This window comes from Neophocaena asiaeorientalis, unplaced genomic scaffold, assembly GCF_003031525.2.
Source record: "Neophocaena asiaeorientalis asiaeorientalis breed wild unplaced genomic scaffold, Neophocaena_asiaeorientalis_V1.1 scaffold65, whole genome shotgun sequence".
NCBI lineage: Eukaryota > Metazoa > Chordata > Mammalia > Artiodactyla > Phocoenidae > Neophocaena > Neophocaena asiaeorientalis.
The window spans coordinates 16673147-16686899 of NW_020173215.1; the positions used below are offsets into that span (position 1 = coordinate 16673147).

The 13753-nt window shown below is 57.0% G+C and overlaps 1 protein-coding gene across 1 annotated transcript in view; it reads left to right on the forward strand.

Annotated features, from left to right (window-relative positions):
• Positions 1-13753, forward strand: part of SORCS2 (sortilin related VPS10 domain containing receptor 2) — a 284413-nt gene that overhangs the window by 230392 nt on the left and 40268 nt on the right. Inside the window, exons 10-12 of the mRNA XM_024745080.1 lie at positions 10-189; positions 4940-5086; positions 10138-10240. Of these exons, the coding sequence (XP_024600848.1) occupies positions 10-189; positions 4940-5086; positions 10138-10240 (430 nt within the window). The remainder of the gene's footprint in view (positions 1-9; positions 190-4939; positions 5087-10137; positions 10241-13753) is intronic.

Genomic DNA, 13753 nt, shown 5'->3' on the forward strand with positions numbered 1-13753 from the left:
CGTCCCCAGGATCTGCAGGTCATCAGCACAGACGAGAGCCAGGTGTTCGTGGCCGTGCAGGAGTGGTACCAGACCGACACCTACAACCTCTACCAGTCGGACCCGCGCGGCGTACGCTACTCGCTCGTGCTGGGGGACGTGCGCAGCTCGCGGCAGGCGGAGGAGAGCGTGGGCATCGACATCCTCGAGGTGGGACCCTCAGTGCGGGCTGTGGTGGGCCAGGAGGCACCCCTGTCCCGGCTCCCCCCCCCTCCCCATCTCCACTGCTCCAACCCGGGGAGCTGCCAAAATTCTGTCAAGGGGCAAATATTTTAGTCTTTGCCAATCACAAGGGTGCCACGCAGGTACTTTTAGAACAGGAGAGAAAATTTGCTCTTTGTGATGAAATTCGAGTAACAGTAATGGAGTACCGTGTGATACAGGTCTGCTAATGAGAAGAATGGAATTTGGCGGGGGGATAACATTCTGCTGAGTTGGGGTTCAGGTTGGTGGTCCCCATCATCGACTCGATCACCATCTGTCATCTGTAAAGCCGTTCCTGCCCTGAACGCCACTGCATGAAACAGGCAGGTGACAGAAGCTGGGACCCTCCCCTGTCCATCTCCGGCCTCGTGGCCTCCCCGGCCCCAGCCCTGCTCTCCTTGTCCCTCCCCTCTGCGTATCCCATGTCCGTCTGGCTGTCTCTTGCTCCCTCTGTCTCTCCCTTGGCCCTGCAGCTCCCCTCTCTGAGGCTGGGGGTTGAGGCCTCCCTGCCTGCAGTCCTCAGCCCTCCCTGTGCCCTCCCTGGGGCCCCACCCCCAGCTGTGTCCCATTTAAGCCACTTGCTCTTGTCACGTGACACCGAGGGGCGGGTCAGAGGCTCTGAACTGGGGTTTCCGGCTCCCACGCCGGGCTCCCTCCCCCGAGAAAACACCCACGCACCATCCTGTACTTGGATTCCGTGAATGTCAATCCCTCACCCACGGTGGGCCCAGCCTGGACCTGGCCTTTCACGGTCACCTCCTCTGTTCTTGTCCACACCAGAGCCGGGGAGGGGGTCCCTCAGCCGCTTTACAGGTAAGGAACCTGAGGCTCAGACAGGGCAAGCCACCTGCCCAGGTAGACCAGAAGTCAGCGAAAAACCAGAAGTGGCCCAGGTCTGTAGGTCCAAGCTCCATCCATCCTCCTGGCCAGCACTCCCTCGGCAGGTCATTCACCCTTAAATTCCTCCCTCATGCCCTGCCCTCAGGGAGCCCCCAGCCAGTTGGCTCACCTGCAGGGGCCATGTGTTCTCGTAGCAAACGCCGGTGGCGGTCCTGCCAGGCTCTGCTGTCCCTGCGGAGCTGGGGAGGGTGTCCCGTGGGTGGCGAGCTGAGCCTTGGGCATCAGTGCGTGTCAACCCGGGCGGGAGGCGTCCTCCTGGACAGAGCCAGGGCTGCAGCCTTCCTCTTTGAGTTGTAAACAGCTGAGCAGAACCAAGGGAGTAATGAATGTAGTCATTTGTTTACAACGAGAACCCATTTGTCAGGGTTTACTTCCCGAGCTGGACAGCCTGTGGCTCACTGCTGCTTGCTGAAAGTTACGCACAGGACAGGCGTGTAATCGACACGTACGGAGGGCACCTCGGGCGGGAACGTCCGCGGCCCACTGCGGGTATACGTAGCTCCTGTACCGCACGCCAGGCTCCAGGCCCTACCGCGGGGACACAGGGAGGAGTAGACCACCTCTCACAGGGCTCCGGACTCTACAGGAAGACCAGCTCCCACCTGGTGTGTCAGCCTCTAGAAGACACCGTGAGGGGCAGTCGGCCAGCCCAGGGTGGAAGTCAGGGAGTACTTCCTGGAGGAAGGGGTGCAGACCGAATTGAGGCTGAGCAGAAGTTAGCCAGCTGTGTCGCCAGGGAACAGTGATTCACGCTGAAGACCAGGCAGTGAGAGGCCGTGGGGATGGGAGGGAGTTCACAGTGGCCAGATCCAAAGCTGGGCCCCCTCGCAAGCGACTGTGCTTCTCTGAAATCCACTTAATGGGGATCACAGGTAGTGGTTACAAGCACAACTCTGGAGCCCCACTGCCGGGGTTCAAATCCCAGTTCTGGTATGTATTTGCTGTGTGACCTTGGGCACATTACTTAACCACTCTGTGCTTCAGTGTCCCCATTGTGAAATGAGGACGACAGTAGTACCTTCCTCAGAGGGTTGCTGTGTGAATTCGAGGCCTCCGTTTCCGTTAAACACATACGGCAGCACCTGGTGCCAGCTCAGTGCTCGGCAGGCTCTCGACAGTTTTCACTGCAGGTGCCTTTCCTGTGGATTTGAAATAGGAAGGGCCTGGCCTAGAGGTTCTACACATGCCCCAATTCCATTACTGTCATGGTTATCGTTCATCCGATGTCAGAGCCAGGAAAAATGTCTTATCCCAGACGTCACAAGCAAATACCGCCCCGAGAGGCCTGGGCTTTCAAGGGCCTGTGAGCTCTGACCTCTGCAGGATGGGTCCTGGTTCCAGACAAGACGGCAACCCTTTTCTGAGGGCCTCTTTGTGTTGGAGCTTGGGTTAGGAAGGGGGTTGAGGGGGCTTCCAGTCTTGTGCCCTGACCCTGAGGAACCCTGGCCGCAGCTGGGAGACAGTCATTGTAGTGGGCTGAACGGGGGCCCCCAAAAGCTACAGCCACATCGAATCCCTGGAACCTGTGACCATGAGTTTATTTGGAAAAAGGATCTTTGCAGCTGTCGTTAACTGAAGGATCTTGAGATGAGCTCATGCTGGACCCTAAACCAATGACAAGCGTCCTGATAAGTATCAGAAGAGGAGACACAGACACACAGGAAAGAGGGCCCTGTGAAGACGGAGCAGGGAGTGAGGTGATGTGGCCACAGCCCAGGAACACCTGCAACCACTTGAAGCTGGAAGACACGAAGAAGGATCCTCCCTGAAAAACTTCAGAGGGAGGGCAGCCCTGCCAACGCCTTGGTTTTGGACCTCTGACCTCCAGACTGTGAGAGAACAAATTTCTGTTGTTTTAAGCACCAACCCCCCCACCACCACCAGTTCGTGATGCTTTTGTTACGGCAGCCCCCAGGAAGTGAGCACAGCCATGACGGGGGCAGTTATGTGACGTGGGCACATCAATGCCGGAAGCCAGTACTCAGCTGATCACACCCTCCCCAGGGAAACGTGGCCTGTTACTACCTCTTCTGGGATGGGAGGGTCCGTGTCATTTACTGCTGAGTGTTTTCACGGAGACCAGTTGGGATATAAACGAGCGCTTTCCAAATAAAGCAAGCCATCACTGGGCAAATCAGCAACGTGTCTGCCCCCAGGACATCAGGGGAGGCATCTAGACTCAGCACCGAGCAGGCCAGATGCCCGCCCCCTGGGGATGCCTCAGGTGAGCCAGAGCCAGAGTGATGTCACCATGAGTGAGAGAAGGGGCTGCGGTCCTCCTGCCCCTGGGGCTGTCCCCCAGAAGGACCATCCCCTAATCCTCGTCTGTGGAGGTGAGGGCCAGACCCCTGGTCTCCAACCCAGACAGAAGCATCCTAGCAGAAGACACAGGCAAAGGGGGATTGAGGTTATAGCAATCGGCAGAAGGGAAGATTTTCCAGAATTCTCCATGGGGCCCACTGCAATCTCTAGGGTCCTCACACGTGGAAGGAAGGGCAGAAAAACACACAGAATCGTGGAAGAATGGCCAGGGAGATGCTGTACCGCTGGCTTTGAAGAAGGAGGAGGGGCCACAAACCAAGCACCCCAGCACCCCTAGACACGGGGAAAGACAAGGACACGCGTCTTCCCCGGAGACTCCGGTTGCTTTCAGCCCGGTGGGACCCGTGTTGGACTTCCGGCCTCCAGGGCTATAGCACGATCAATGTGTGTAGTTTAAGCCCCTCTGTCTGTTACCTGTTGCCGCAGCCACAGGGGGCTCGTACACAGTTCACTGAGCGTCCGGACCTCTGGGGTCCGCCCCGGCCTGCTCCCCACCTGTCAGACACTTGGCATTGAGGCTTAGGAAAGCACCAACCTCCTGGAGTCTGAGAATGCAATGACATGGCACATCAATTCCCTTGCCCGCCACGTAGAAGGCACTTAGCAACTGTGTATTATCACTCGTCACCCTTGGCCGTGGAACTTCAGGTAAATCCCACAACTCAGCCTCAGTTGCCTTGGCTTCATGCTATTTATAGAGCAGCAAAAGCTTCTGCGGGCACACGGGGGCTCCGAGGAACTCAGGCCACACCAGCGGGCCTCGGTTACTGGGTCCAAGTCTTCCGTGCCCAAGGAACTTGCCGAAAAAGTTCATTTCTGTGGAGCCAGGAGGTTGAACAATTGGGAATTGCCGATATCTGACGCTTTCTTGTGCGCGAACTCAGTAACCGATTATGGGATGTGTGTGGTCACTGCCCTGGGCCCCTCAAGAAACCCTGAGAAAGGGGGCACAGGGAACTTCGACCCCCATCCAGGGCAGGCTGGGGCCGGCACGGACCCTGTCCTCACGGTCTGGCATCTGCGTGTGGCATCTGCGTGTGGGGCTGAGCTGAGGCCGTCCCCGGAGGAAAGCCCAGAGCGACGCCATGGGTCCAGGCCCTGTGGGTCCACTGGGAGGGAGGCGAGGGGCTAGGGCTCTGAATCAGGAGCTCCGGCTAAAGACAGCGTGACCAAAATGCACAGGCACCTCGGGGACCAGGGCTCTGCTCGCCGTCCAGCAGCCGGGGTCTGAACCTGGGAGGACAGCTCAGTGTTGTGAAACGCACTCGGAATTTGGGGTCAGACAGTACCGGCTCCCAGTCAAAGCTCAGGCCAGCGTCTCTGGTCCCTTTTCCCCCGCAGACCCACTTGCCTCCAGGGCGTAGAGTCAGCTTCAGCTCTGGGCTGTTCTTGGGGTGAAATGAGGCCGTGCACACAGAGCTCTTAGCGAGGGGCTGGGCAGGCTTTTGCCATCCTTCTTGTACTTCTGTCCCAGGTCCGAGGGGTGAAAGGAGTCTTTCTGGCGAACCAAAAAGTCGACGGGAAGGTGGTGACGCTTATAACCTACAGCAAGGGCCGAGACTGGGATTACCTGAGGCCTCCCAGCACAGACATGAACGGGAAACCGACCAACTGCAAGCCTGTAAGTGCCCTGCTCACTTCATACACCTTCCCCGGGGTGGGCACTAGACGTTACCTCAGGACCCAGGGGTCAGAGATGCTGATGTCTGAGAAGGGCCATCTGGGAGATACGAACCACCTATTTCTCTGGGCATGGTGGAGAGGGCCACATGGAACACCTTGCTTTACAGAAGAGTTAACTGGAAGTCAGAGAGGGGAGTGTATCAGTCAGCTCCTGCCACAACAGTGCTGTGTAACAAGCCGCCCCAAACAGCAATCACTCTTCTCGAGATCTGTGGCAGGCTGGGCTCGTTCATGCACCTGGGAGTTGGTCGATTTAGGAAGGGATCTAGTGTCCTCCTTCTGGGACCAGCCCAGGCATATTCTCAGGCAACAGTGGAGGTGCAAGAGAGTGAGCAGAAACATTGCAAGAACACTGCAAGCCTGTGTGCGCATCTGTTAAGCCCTGTTGGCCAATGTCAAGGGCCAGGAAGTACACTCTCTGGAAGTGGGGGGCTGGATAAGTGAGGGGGAGCCAGGACACAGCCCAAATGCCATGAGCCCTAAGCCAGTCCAGCTATTCCAAGGGTGCCTTTCTACATGAATATGAGTATAGGCTGCCCCAGTGTCTTCACTGCCTTGGGGGTGGAGAGGGCTGGAATGCCCTTTTCTTCTTATTCAGTGAACTCCTACTGACACCTGAAAACCCTGTCTAGATGTCCCCTCCACTGAGAAGGCTTCACTGGGCACACTTACTTCTATCTCCCCCTGGCTTCGACCGGAAGTCCCTCACAGTCAAGGACCCCCATCCATTGCTGTGCCTCTGTAACTGAAAGAATAACAGCGCCTATTTCACGGGGATAGTCATGCAACAAACGCGTAAGGGGACCTACTATGTGCAAAGCACTGTTCTGGGTGTTGGGAATATATCAGCGCACTAAACAGGGAATAATCCTGCCCTCTTGAGATCTGCCTGGATCTCTGCAGGGCCCCTGAAGATGGTAGGCACCCTGCCTGGACAGCCACTGACCACCCGCCAGGGCCGGGGTGGGGCTCTGTGCTCTCCGGGCAGAGCCTCGGCCTGGGCAGTGTCAGTCCCTCGCTCCCTGACCTCACCGACTAGGGGCCTGCGCTCGGCCTCTACGCAAGCCCCCCTCCCGCTAATAACGGGATAATAACACCTGTCGACCACCGCGGAGAATTAATCACCTGCCCCTTGTAAAAGCTCTTCTGAGAAAAAAAATTGCTGTGAAAGGGCTAATTTTCGTATCATCATCGACAAAGTTAAGCCATATTAATCTGTCAAAGCAAGTTCTCGCTAAGAATAGATTCTTGTCTGCAATTATGTAGCTCAGCGAGGAGATAACCTTTCAAGATTTATGCCCTGGCCTTGAAATAATAAAAGTAGGGGTCGGCTGGTAAGCGCGTGGCTGCAGACAGGCCCATCACGCTGTGTGTGCAGACCTGGCAGCAGCGGGTGGGGTCATGCCAGGTGGGCAAGCGTGGCCCTTCTCCTGGGTTTCTTCTCTGGGTCCACTCAGCCACGCAGCCTCCAACTGCACAGGGCAAGCTACACTTGAGGGTTTATTTCTCATCAGAAATGTGATTCCTGCTTATTGCCAAATACTTGGAAAAAGCAGAAATGTATAAAAAGGGGTATAAGTTACACCTGTAACCACGTCACCCAGAAGTAATGGTCATCGGGCATTTTTCTGGTCAATCCTTCGGCTTACAGTCACGTTAAAAAGTCCTCTTTGGGATCCTGACACGTGTGTGATTTCTGAGTCTTCCATTTTTCTCTTAACTCTGGGTCGTGAAGGTTTTCCCGGGCCATTTGGCCAGCTCTCTGGCTGGGGAGATTTCCTCCCAGTGACAGGGAATAGATCAGACCTGTTTTAGGGTGAGAAATGGCCCTTGGAAGACGGTTTTGCATCTGTTGACATATGGACTCAGAAGGAAAACCCATTCGTGTTGCTGCCCGTGGTAACGCTTCTCAGCAACCGGGCTGAACTGAGCGGTGGGGTGTCCGGCGGGGGCGGCTGGCGGTGTGGCCCTCCAGCCCTCCGGCAGTCTTTGCCACACGCCTCTTGAGAGCACCAGCCGGCCCCTGCATGTAGAGGGGCCGAGAAGGGGGAGCCTTGGGACAGTGTGGGCCTCCCAGCTGGGTCCGCGTCACATCCACCCAAGCGCTGCAGGTACCCGGGCCACCCCACCGGGACGAGGCATTCAGCACCGACTCCCCGGGCACCAGCCTGTCCTCGAGGTCTTCCCACCCTTGGCCTGGGTGTCCTCAGGGGACCCTGCCGTGTCTGACTGTACACCCCAAGAGCAGCCTGGCACTCGATGCTTCCCGTCCCGTCACGTGTGCAGGTGCCCAGTGCCCTGGGGGTCGGCCTCTCCAGCCCTGCCTGGCCTTCCACGCCCTTTATCAGCTCGGCTCAGTTGGCTGGGCCTTGCGTCCGCTTGTCAGATACCAGCAGGGCACCCGCTACAGCTCCGGGACCGGCTGGAAGACACCTGTGTGGCCCTCCATGGCGCCAAAGGGGACTGCAGCTCTGTCTGTGGGCCACTGCCGACCGCAGGGGACCCTGAGGACTGTTCCACTTCGAGCTGCAACAGGCGACCAGCAGTCAGGACAGAGCAGCAGTGGGCTGGGGAGCGGGAGGGGCAGCCAGGTTCTATGAGCCACAGCCTCAGACTTCCTCTGTTCACTGCACGCAGAGACAGGGATATTGTGTGCACAGCGCATCCGGGAATGCGGAAAAGGCTGGTTGCAGCCTGGGGAGACCAGCCCAGAAGGTTGGCCACTCCAGGCCCCGCCTGGCCCCCCGGGACCTCTGGGGCACCAGAGCGGGGCCATGCCTGGGCCGGACCTTCTCAGCCCGGGAGCGTGCCAGTGGGACACAGGAGGGCGGGCCACGTCCCTGCCGAGGGTCCTGTTCCTCCTGCCGTAGAGCTTCCTTCTGCAGGTAGAGACTGGCCCTGCTCAGAGAGGTCATGGGCACCCCTCCCCCTGGACACGCCCTCCCCGTTACTGCCTGGTCGTTGGATGGGCGAGGGGGCCGAAGGGTGTCACCACAGGTATTAGGTCACCAACCTGCTTGTCAGCTGTAAGAGACCAAGAGAAATCCAGAAGGGGGGACAGCTTAACCTTCCACAATGGGTCAAGTTTGTCCCGTTCAATCCAGGTGTTCCTGGATGGGGACTCTCCTCCGGGGTGATTCCGTGACCAGGCTCCCCCCGCCACGGGGCCCTGCCATCTTCAGCCTGGGGCTCCCCAGGCTGCCCCAGGGAGGGTCTGTAGCCCAACCAAGTCTGCTTCAGAAGGGGCCTCTTTCAGCGCGTTTTGCCACCTCTTATTTTGTTTGTTTTTAGTAGCTTGACTGAGGTACCAATCACATCCCATGCAATTCACCCATTTAAGTGTGCAATTCCGTGGTTTCTAGTATCTTCACGAGCTGTGCAACCACCACCGTAGTCCATTTTAGACCATTTTCATCACCTCAAAAGGAAACCCTGTACCCTTTAGTCACCACCCCCCATCTCCCATCCCACCCCCTGCCCTGAGCAACCACTAACCCACTTTCTGTCTCTATAGATTTCCCTGCACTGGACATTTCCTGTCAGTGGAACCATACAGTATGTGATGCAACAAATACATTTTTTTAAAACTCTAGTACAGACAAATAGAGCCCATCGCACACTGGATCGGGCCCTGGTGGCATCTGACCGAGATCCATATCCAACGTACTGATCGGTTTCATTTTTAACTTCAGATAATCTGTATAAAACATACTCTGTTCACGGACCAGAAGAAAGTGTTAAAGAAACATAAACTGTAGAGAAAAAACATCTCTCGGGTGGATTTCGGTAGACAGTAGAATATAGCAATGACCCTGGAGGTGTGGGCAACAGGCAGCTCCGGCTAATGGCTGGCAGGTCACTGCCCGGTGCCATGTCCGGTGGCCTGGAGGGAGCTGTGCGGAGACCTTGGGCCTTGTCCCATGCCCTTGTGGTCTACTGTGGGTGTGACAGAGGGACTGTGGCCTTGAGTCACCGAGGCCAGGGGAGAGGAGACTTGGGAAGGTCAGTCCAGAGGACATATCATTCTCAGCTCGTCTGTTCCCTGGGGATCCCCCAGCCCCAGCCAGGGGAGCTGGCTGTGGCCTCTGCCATCTCAACAGAGGGTGGGGCTGCAGGCAGCTGGGGTGGAGACAGATGAGGGGTGTGGCAGCACCGGGCAGGAAACAGCTGGTGCTTCCTCGTCTGGGGGCCGCTGGCCCAGTTTACCTGGAAGTACCAGACCGGCCACGGGGCTCAGAGCATGGACTTTGGAACCAGGCAGCCTCAGCTGTGGTCGCAGCCCCACCACTGCCCTGGCAAGTTGCTTAAGTGCACTCTGCCTCAGTTTCCCCATCAACGCAGAAGGAATGATGGTACAGATGCTGAGAGCGTTCAGTGACGCACACCTTGTAAAGTACCGGTGCTGGCCCAGAGGCAGCCGGACAGCAACGTGAGTTGCCGTTGGATGTCTTATTACAACCAGTGTCTCTGCCCCTCCAGCCAGGGCACCAGCCGGGGCTGCGTCAGGGCTGCACTGATGCTCGTGAGTAAACTGGGCTCTAGCGTGCCCACCTTACCCCCTGCCTCTCCCATAGGGCGCAGGGCTTACAGGGTGTCCCGCAGCTGTTGCCCGATGCCCAGGCTACCGTGGTCACCTAAGAGGCCCCCAGTAAATGTTCTGGGCGGATGAATGGATGAATGAACGTGGGCACGGACCGTGCAGTCTCCCTCCCGGAGTCTCGTTCTGCAGCCCAGCTCTGCACTCAGGAGCCACGTTGGGGAGCCCACCCTCCAGCACCCAGGCTGGGAGAACCCTCCACTGGAGAAGCCCACCTGGCCGTCAGCTTCCAGGAAGCCTCCTTCCTGCCCTCCCCCGACCCCTCTGAAGCACTCCTGACCCTACCTTCACAGCCAAAAAGCCACAGGGGTGGATTCAGCCTCAGCCTTACTTTTTCTCAGGTCACTTCTCCCTCCCAAGTGCTGACCGTGGCTCCCTCTCTCCCCCCGCAGCCGGACTGCCACCTGCACCTGCACCTGCGCTGGGCCGACAACCCCTACGTGTCAGGCACTGTGCACACCAAGGACACCGCCCCCGGCCTCATCATGGGCGCAGGTAAGAGGTGGCCATTACGGTCAGGAGCCATCACTGCCTGCAGGACGCTCCAGTTTCAAGGGTAGAACTTGATGGTCACGGGCCTGGGGCCATGGTGTATCCACTGGGGGGAGTGCCACAGTACCTCCAGGAAGCCAGCTCACCTGGCACATCACCCTGAGGCGTGATTGCATAGCCCAGAGTGGGCACCTGATATGCATTGACTAAATGAAAGGTGGATGGATGATGGATGGAAGGATGGATGGATGGATGGATGGATGGATGGATGGATGGAAGGATGGAAGGATAGATGGATGATGGAAGGATGGATGGATGGATGGAAGGAAGGATGGATGGATGGAAGGAAGGATGGATGGATGGATGGGAGGATGGATGGATGGAAGGATGGATGGATGGATGGAAGGATGGAAGGATAGATGGATGGATGGATGGATGGAAGGAAGGATGGATGGATGGGTGGATGGAAGGAAGGATGGATGGATGGAAGGAAGGATGGATGGGTAGATGGATGGGTGAGAGGATGGGTGAAAGGAAAATTGGATAGTTGAAAGAATGGATAGTCAGATGGCCCAATGGAAGAATGGATAACAAAATGGCGAATGAATACATAGAAGGATGGATGGGTGGGTGGATGGATAGATGGACGGGAGGACAATTTGCATCATGGTTGACTTTTATTGGTCCCTAAAGAAGGTTCTAGTTTAGTGGGGAGAGAGAGACACATATACAACTAACATAAGGGGGGAAAAAAGAAGTATACATTGTGATTGTGTCTGTCTACCCCATTAAACTAGAACCTTCTTCAGGTATCACTAAATGTATGCTGATCTAAGAAAACTCTAAAATAAGGTTTATGTGAGTTAGAAGAATTATTCCAAATAAAATCACATGTTTTACAAGTCCATTGCCAGGTAGCGGCTGGCGTCTGGTTTTCCTTTTACCCATCAGCGTGGGGATAGCCTCACCAGCTCTCAGCAGCTAAGGCCGGGGAAGTGTCCCTGATGCCATGGAGACAAAGGCGGGGAGGACAGGACCATGTGCGTCGTGTCCACAGTCGCTACAGTGGCCCTTTCTCCCCGGCCAGGCCCTGAACCCTTCTAATCACCATGACAACCCTGAGAGGTCAGTACCCCTACTTTATGGAGCCCAAGGAGAGGGAAGACTTGCCCGCAACTTGCAAGGTACCATCAGGAAGCTTGAGACCCACCCCAGGCTCCTCAGGGAAGGGCAGCCCCAGCCCCAGGAGGGGCTGCTGTGCCCCTTGAACCTGCAGTAGGCAAGGCTCTGGGGCGGGCCCATCAGGCCCGCCACTCATCCGGGCTGTGGAACGGCCAGGCTGAGGCTCTGCACAGCCAGGGTCCAGATGGGGCGAGTGGCAGTCGGAGAGACAGTGTCTCTGCCCATCACACGGCGGGGACCACCAAGGCCTGGGCCGGGGCTCACAGCTTCCTGAATCAGGGGCTCCCTCCCTGTCTACTCCAGCACCATCTGCGACCCGGAGGATTTGCGCCCCAGACCCTGAGCTGGATGACGCATCCGCCCCTTCAGCAGACGTATCCCAGCACTGAGGCCCGGGCCTGGCTGTGTGTGAGAGCGTGAATGAGTGAGTGAAGGAATGTATGAATAAATGAGTGGCCATGCTGAGATGGCAGGAATGGCCTTCCAGGCAGAGGCGGGAACGTGTTTTTCAGAACGACCGAATCAGAGCCCATGAAGGGGTCGGGAGGTGAGATCCCCTGTCCGCTCTGTGGGTCTCTGATGGCGGGAGACCTTGGCTATCCGAGGGGCATCTCCCGTTATCCTGGAGAGGGTGGCTTTCCAGTAGGGGAGCGAGCAACACAACCAGACAGAGAAGACTGCAAGTAAAGCCTTCCGTCTTCTGAGCGTCCTGTTCATCTACGGCCCCGGGGGGTCTTAGTCAATGACTGCGATTGGGGCGGGGTCTGCCCGCTTCAATGACGGACGTGCGTCCATCAGTGAAAAATCACTCATCAGCCTCGATTTCAGTGCAGCTCATGGGGCTCCAGGTCCCATGCAGGGACGGGCTGGGTCGCCCATGTCAGACACCCCCTGTCCTGTGGACTCTGTTCCCTGGACCTGAAGGCGATGGTGTATTTTTTTTTTTAACATCTTTACTGGAGTATAATTGCTTTACAGTGTTGTGTTAGTTTCTGCTTTATAACAAAGTGAATCAGCTAAACATATACATATATCCCCATATCCCCTCCCTCCTGCGTCTCCCTCCCACCCTCCCTATCCTACCTGGCATGGACATATATACACTACCAAATGTAAAATAGATAGCTAGTGGGAAGCGGCCGCATCCCACAGGGAGATGAGCTCAATGGTGTATTTAAAATGCATGTTCGTGATGGGTTGAAACCCCAAATTCTTGACCAAAGTACAAAAGGCGGAATTTCAAATGTTTCCACTGCTCAAAGGCCTTGAAAGCTCTGGACGACCATTCCAGCCCCCCAGGTATGCTGTGAGGCTCTGCAGGAGGTTCACTTCATTGTATGCGAGTCACACGGAGAACGGGGAGCGGAGGGGGTGACCTGGCAGCCTCCCTCCCTCTCACTGTCCCCCCAAGGGCAGGATGCTACATTTACATTTCATTCTGCTGCTTTTTCATCCCGCCCTGGCTTTCCTGAGATGGATCCATCCATGCGATGTGGGCCAGTTGAGGTGTAAATGTTTTACATCCTCCGCTCCAGCCCTGAGCGTCTGCTGGGAACAGAGGGGAAGGTGGAATGAGCTGGGCTCCCTCGGGCACCGCTGCGGCCGCCGAGCGGCAACCAGTTTCCCACTGGTGGTCCCCACAATGGGCTGGACGATGTGGCAGGAGCAATGGGGCCACGTGACGGCCTGTGCCTGGCTGAGCTTCCCGAGGCAGCCATGGGCGATGGCTGCCCGTTTCCAGGGAGTCTCTCTGCTGATCTCCCCGCCATCCATCCCTCATTCCACCCTGAGGCAGGCAAGTGGGGGTTACAAGCCCGAGGTTCTACACCTCCAGCCGCTGGCCTTGGGCATTTACTGGACCCTCTGAGCCTCAGCTTCGTCACCTGCAAAACAGAGGATGAAACCTCCATCGTAAGGCTGGTTTGGGGATCAGGTAGAAAGCATCAACACCAGGTGTGTTTCTACAGGTGGCCGTGTCATTTGAACAGTGGCTGGACACCACTGCCCTTCTACTGGGGACCTGCCCTCCGGTTCAGTGGACAGAGGCCAGACCCACAGATGGATGTAGAAAATGGAGCCATGACTCCAATGAGAAAGGGAAAAGGATGGTTCAAGAAGCAAAGACCAGGGGCTTCCCTGGTGGTGCAGTGGTTGGGAGTCCGCCTGCCGATGCAGGGGACACGGTTTCGTGCCCCGGTCCGGGAAGATCCCACGTGCCGTGGAGCGGCTGGGCCCGTGAGCCATGGCCACTGAGCCTGCGCGTCCGGAGCCTGTGCTCCGCAACGGGAGAGGCCACGACAGTGAGAGGCCCCCGTAACGCAAAAAAAAAAAAAA